The 6,724-nt window shown below is 30.8% G+C and overlaps 1 protein-coding gene across 1 annotated transcript; it reads left to right on the forward strand.

Annotated features, from left to right (window-relative positions):
- The first annotated feature begins 4,913 nt into the window (after nt 1-4,913).
- On the forward strand, nt 4,914-6,022 carry LOC131651257 (uncharacterized). The gene is made up of 2 exons (XM_058920931.1): nt 4,914-5,050; nt 5,509-6,022. Exons 1-2 carry the CDS (start codon nt 4,914-4,916, stop codon nt 6,020-6,022), a joined length of 651 nt encoding a protein of 216 aa, XP_058776914.1.
- The last annotated feature ends 702 nt before the right edge of the window (nt 6,023-6,724 follow it).

A 6,724-nucleotide genomic window follows, 5' to 3' on the forward strand; every position in this document is an offset into this window, starting at 1 on the left:
CAAATGGTTTTAGTGTTTGAATTGGATATAAAACTGGATAAAAGTTCAGAAATAAAGGTAAAGTAGACAAAAGTAAAGACAATTGGAAAAGTAGAATGCAAAACTGGAAATTGAAAGGAAAATTGCTTTGAAATTAAACGGAAACATATGCACACATTTTCAGAAGTCACTCGTTGCTCTCTGACACGAATACTTTGAGTTTTTTTCCTTGTAATGTTACAAAATGAGGCTCCCTAAAACTGAATGTAAACTCTGCTTATATAGACATAAAAAATAAATACTACTTAACATTCGATTACTCACAGCTTTCCACGTATCAATTCCATGCAAAACTGCTCTTTGGCAACTTCCCCCACGTCTTTGACAACCGCTTGCAGAAAACTACTCCTTTCAACTGCCTGCCTCTCCGACTCTAACTTAGACAATTTAATGTGAAATTTAGTTAAGTACCCAAATAGTTTTCCTGAAGACTTCGACTAGCTCAACTGTCATCATTTTAAACCAATATTCTTTGACACCTCCAATTGCGACTAGCAATCTTTCTCTTAGCCTTTTGACTTCAAAAACTCTTGCATCTTCATTCAATCCTTGGTCAAAAATTCTTGGCCAACACTTACTCCTAAGTAGAAAGAAGATTTTTGAGAAACCATAGTGTGTTAAAAAAATACACACCCTATCATAACCACTTGTAAATAGGTGTCCCATTTTCGGGAAGTACATCCATTTGTCAAACGAAGACTAACCACTAAGACAATGAACTAAAGCATTGAGAATTACATCGTAATTTGCTTGTTTCTGTATAGCTTTGTGTATGATTTTCTACGTGTCTTCATCTCTTGTGTAAGATGAATATGGACAAATTGGTAGTCGTCCCATCCCTTACCAAACCTGAAACGACTCTAAAACCACAGTTGTTGTCACCTTCAACATTTATAATCAGCTCAATGTATTATTGTATAAAATGTGGTATCTCTTCAATGTGTTTGACTTTTGGTAATGATGGTGATGAAGATGGTTTGCTAATACGAGCACTCTTGAAAATACTCTTTTGAGATTTTGGAGTCGAAAAATCTGAAAGTGTGAGTCAACATATTCAAAGTATGAAGGAGATCGTCTTGTAGAATTGTCACTTTGTATCGATTTGACCTTTTAAGAGATGATCTATCGTGTTTCACAAGTGTAACGTCATTTAAAAATGGACATATAAAAAATTTTAAGTGCAAAAATATGACATAAAAAAATTGTTTGAATTTGAAATAAGAGTTAATTTCGTGAATTAATTATGTAAATAAAAAATAATTTTTGTAAGAAAACTATATTTAATTTGTCAAAAAATATATATATTTATATTCATATTTTTTTAAGTTATTGTTTAACATTTAATTTATTTTTAATTATTCTAATTTGAACAGATAAATTATTAGTATTTTGTTAATTTACATCATATTCTTTTTTTTTGTCTATTTTAATATTTTGTTATATGTGAATTTTTTATATTTTAAATTGTATTTATAGACACGTATCAATTTTTTATTCTCTTATCATCATATCTTGCTAATTTATAATTTAATTTATATTAAAATAATAATTTTAATAAAGTGAGAAGATATGATAATGGGAATAAAAAAAATAATAGATCCAAAGAATTGAGCTAACCCGAATGAAAATATTGAAAATGTAGTGCATGTCGGCACGTCCCCTATGGCCCTACCTATATGATCAACTTTTTTGTCTATAAATGGCTAATTCAACTCTGTTTTTTTTTTGTTGTCTTATTATTTAAACACAAAATTATGATAAATTCTTTTGACAACAAACTAAATCATTAAAACAATTTAAATATATAAGAGTGTTTAACATTTTGTAACTTAAAGGGTGTTTTATATTTCTAGTAGTCTCTTCCGAAGAAATCTAAAAAACTCAATTGTCTTTTATTCTTCATCATCTATTATAGAAGGGTGATTTTTATTCAAATTTTAAATAATATATAATAGATCTTTTATTATATTTGGATCAATAGTTTATATATTCTATTTGTAATCTTTATTTTCATAAGTTATTATATTTAGATTATTGAAACCACAACTTCTTTCTCTTTTTCTTTTTCATTATCACTATTATTAACATGAATCTTTTCTCATCATTTTATTTACTTTTTTCTATTTTTAAATTTAAGACTTGATTAGATCGGTCGCCCCTTAATTTAACTTTTATTTTTATTTTGACCTCTTACTTAATAAATACTATTTTTAAGTGACCACGAGTATAATTAATCCTATTTTAAATAAGTAGTTTTCAAATACATTTAAATTGTTTATCTGTGTTTTTTTTTTTTTGTGATTTTAATGTTCTTATTTTATGTATGTGTGAAGTTTTTTTTTTCATCGCATTGTGGTGTTCATTTGGTTCAAATTAACAGCATCATCTTTGAATAAGATGTAATTCATATTCAACCAATAATTTAAGTGTATTCAACATTATAAATCTAAAAACACGAATATTTCAAACAAATCAATTTTGTTGTATTTGTAGTCATTGTCATGTAATTATATATATATATATATATATATATATATATATATATATATATATATATATATATATATATATATATATATATATATATATATATATATATATATATATATATATATATATATATATATATATATATATATATATATATATATATAATAACCAATTCAGGATCATAGAAAGAGAAACCAATTCAGTCCATTAAAATCAACAAAATCAAAATTCAATGGTCGTGATTCATTGTTCTTATTTCTCATAATAACCAAGTATTCTCACTTGAGTCGTCCCATATATATATATATATATATATATATATATATATATATATATATATATATATATATATATATATATATATATATATATATATATATATATATATATATATATATATATATATATATATAAACTTGTGATAATAATCTATCAACTGAATAACCAACCAGCTAATCCATTGAGTTAGAAAATTAAGGATTAGTATTCAATATATATCATTGGAAAAAATAAGTAGAAAAGTGTGAGAATAAATACGTTTAAAATAATTAAAATAGTTAGATAAATAGAAAAAACTGTAGAAATTTATCTAAACAAATTATATTAAAATAAAATTAGAAATTAATAAAAATAAATATATGAATGAAATATTTAGTGGATTGAATCAAAATTATATATAATTTGTTAATGGTTTAAAAAAAGTTAAAATTTTAAGTGAGTCTTATCATAATTTTAAAAAGAAATTGTATTTTCTTATAAAATATAGTTAAATATTTAAATTTAATAAAAACAAATTATATTAAAATTAGGTAGTGTATAGAACGAGGGTTCAATTAAATCTTTTACCAATAAATCAACAAATAATATATATCATTAAATTTAATTGATGGTCTGGATTCATTAAAAATAAAATTGAGAACATTTGCATATTTCTACACACAATCTTATGTCACTTTTTTTTTTTTTTGTTGGCTTTATACCACCGGTTTAGTCTAGTTCGGGGGCAATTTCTGGCATCAAGTAGTTCTATCCCCCTCCGATCGCAGTTGCGGGGGATCGAACCGTGATTCTCCCTACCAGAGTTTTCTTTCAAAACAATAACCACCCATCAATAATATTATAAGTAAATTAAAGACAAATTTATTGTGATTTGAGTTAACAAATATTTGTTAATTACTTTCATAAATTGCTCTCTTTATTTTTTAAACGTGAGATCTTAACAATTTGAACAAACTTTCATGAAGTTACCACTTAACAATATTTTTTGTTTTGTTTTAACTAGGACGAAAGTAGATAAATAAATTTGTCTGTAATATTTATTTAATTATTTAATTCACTTATTTTGAATTGTATAGTAAAATTAAGAATTTTTGGTGTTTTATATAATTATTTTAAATTTTAATAATAATAATAACAATAGAGTAGTAGATAAAATAGTAATTGGGCCGTGAATGTGAGTTAGCATGAGTAATGTGGGGAGTGTGAGTGTTAGGCCCAAATAAAGAGAAATAATCAATGAAAGATTAATAAAAGGAGTAAATAGGAAAATAGGGAGAGTTAGTGAAGAACAAAATTTTGAAGAGAACGTGAAATAGAGAGAAAGAGGAGAAGAGAAGAGAGTACAATCTAGAACGGAGAAATTTGCTAGTTGAAGGTTTAGAATCACCAAACAAGGTAAGGGTGGGGTTCTTCTAACCCTATAAAGGGTTGTATAATGGTGGAGAATGATAGAAATTAGGTTATGTGAATTGTATGCCATGAGTTCTTATTGTTTATTTGACGAATCTTTAGGGTTGTTGATTATGATGTTGATAATTGCATTGAAAACCATGAATTTTGATGATTTTCGTATGGGAAAATAAAGGTTTTTGGGGTTTTGAGGGGTAAAGGTTCGTAGCAGCAAAAACAGTAATTTTTAGGTCTGCTACAGCGGGAACCGGTTCCCCAAATGAGGGAACCGAGTTCCCAGACTCCCTGTTACGTAAAAAATAAAATTTTAATTAGGGGAACCGGGTTCCCAAATAAGGGAACCGAGTTCCCAAGAAACAGAAGGTTTTGGGGAACCGGGTTTTCAGATTGGGGAACCGGGTTCCACCGAGTTGAAATGATTTTTTATAAACTTCAAAGAGCCATAACTTTTGACTCGGGTGTCCGTTTGACGCGCCGTTTCGTCCGTTGAGAAGCTAAAACTATTATCTAAATGATAAAAATCAGTTTGATAACAGTAGCTTAAATATTTACGTGGGGTGATTTAGCGTGTTACAATTTGGTATCAGAGCAGGTCGGTTTGTCCGACCAAGTTATCGAGTCGTTGTGTTGTTTAACAATCGAGTATTGTTAACTTGAGTTCTAACCGTTAATTGTGTTGTGATTAGAAGTTTGAGATGGATGGAAGGAATGATGCTGCAATTGCTGCTGCTTTGGAGGCTATGGCTCAGGCATTGGAACATCAACGTCGGCGAGAATGCTGTATCTCGCAGTTTGGCTACTTTCCAGAGAGAGAGTCCGCCTGCCTTCAAGGGTACGTATGATCCTGATGGCGCGTTGACTTGGTTGAAGGAGATTGAGAGGATCTTCCGTGTGATGTACTGTACTCCAGTACAAAAGGTTTGTTATGGGATTCATATGCTAGCAGTCGAGGTTGATGACTGGTGGCTAGAGGACCTGTCAGAGATTAGAGGCTGCAGGTGAAGATATCACTTGGGCTGTATTCCGTAGGGAGTTTATGAGGAAATATTATCCCGAGGATTTTTGCGGTAAGAAAGAAATCGAGTTCCTCGAGTTGAAGTAAGGAAGTGTGTCGGTTACTTCTTATGCTGCAAAATTTGGTGAGTTGGCTAAGTTTTATCCGCACTATGATGAACCAACTTGTGAGTTTTCGAAGTGCATCAAGTTTGAGAATGGGTTGTGCTCTGAGATCAAGAAGGAAGTTAAATACCAGAAGATTTGTGTCTTCGCTGGTCTGATTGATAGTTGCAGAATTTATGAGGAGGATAATAATGCTTATTACAAGGTTGTCAGTGAGAGAATAGGTAAGCACCAACAAAATTGTGGTAAGCCTTACGATGCTCCAGCTGGAAAAGGTAAACAGAAAGCTGCTCAGGGTCAGAGAACTAGTGGGGGAGACGCTCCTGCTAGTATTGTGTGCTTCAAATGTGGAAAACCCGGGCATAAGAGTAACATGTGTATTGCTGAAGTGAGAATGTGTTTCCGTTGTGGTAAGTTTGGGCATGAGATAGCTGATTGTAAACACAAAGAGGTTATATGTTTCAACTGTAACGAGGAAGGACACATCAGTACTCAGTGTCAGAAGCCGAAGAGGGAGCAGCTTGGTGGAAAAGTGCTCGCTTTGGCTGGGACTCAAACAACCAATGAGGATAGGCTTATTAGAGGTACATCCTTCATTAATAGTATTCCTTTAATTACTATTATTGATATTGGTGCTACACATTGTTTTATTGCTGCTGACTGTGTGAAAAAGTTGAATCTTTAGTTGTCCTCTATGAATAGATAGATGGTTGTCGATCTTCCAACTAAGGGATCGGTAACAACTTCTCTTGTATGCTTAAAGTTTCCCTTGTCGATCTTTGACAGAGACTTTGCTTTTGATTTGATTCGTCTGTCGTTAAGTGGGTTAGATGTGATCTTAGGTATGAACTGGCTAGAGTATAACTATATTCATATTAATTGTTACGACAAGCATGTAAGATTTTCTACTCCTGAAGAGGAGGGAGATGGCTTATTGTCAGCTAGACAGTTGCGACAAGTGATGCAAGTAGAAGAGACTCAGATGTTCTCGTTGATGGTGTCGTTATGAGTGGAGAATCAAGCTATAATTGAGGAGTTGCAAGTAGTACGTGAATTTCCTGAAGTTTTCGCTGATGAAATTCCTGATGTACCGCCGGAAAGAGAAGTTGAATTTTCTATTAATCTTGTACCTGGTACCATAACTTTTTCTATGGCACCGTACAGGATGTCTGCGTCTGAATTGTTAGAATTAAAGAAGCAATTAGAAAAGTTACTTGAGAAGAATTTTGTAAGACCAAGTGTATCGCTGTAGGGAGCCCCAGTGTTGTTAGTAAAGAAGAAGGATGGGAGTATGAGGCTATGTGTTGATTATAGACAATTGAATAAGGTAACCATTAAGAACAAGTATCCGCTTCCAAGAATAGATGACTTGATGAATCAATTGGTG

This window comes from Vicia villosa, linkage group LG2 (genome assembly GCF_029867415.1).
Source record: "Vicia villosa cultivar HV-30 ecotype Madison, WI linkage group LG2, Vvil1.0, whole genome shotgun sequence".
In the NCBI taxonomy this organism is placed as follows: Eukaryota; Viridiplantae; Streptophyta; class Magnoliopsida; order Fabales; family Fabaceae; genus Vicia; species Vicia villosa.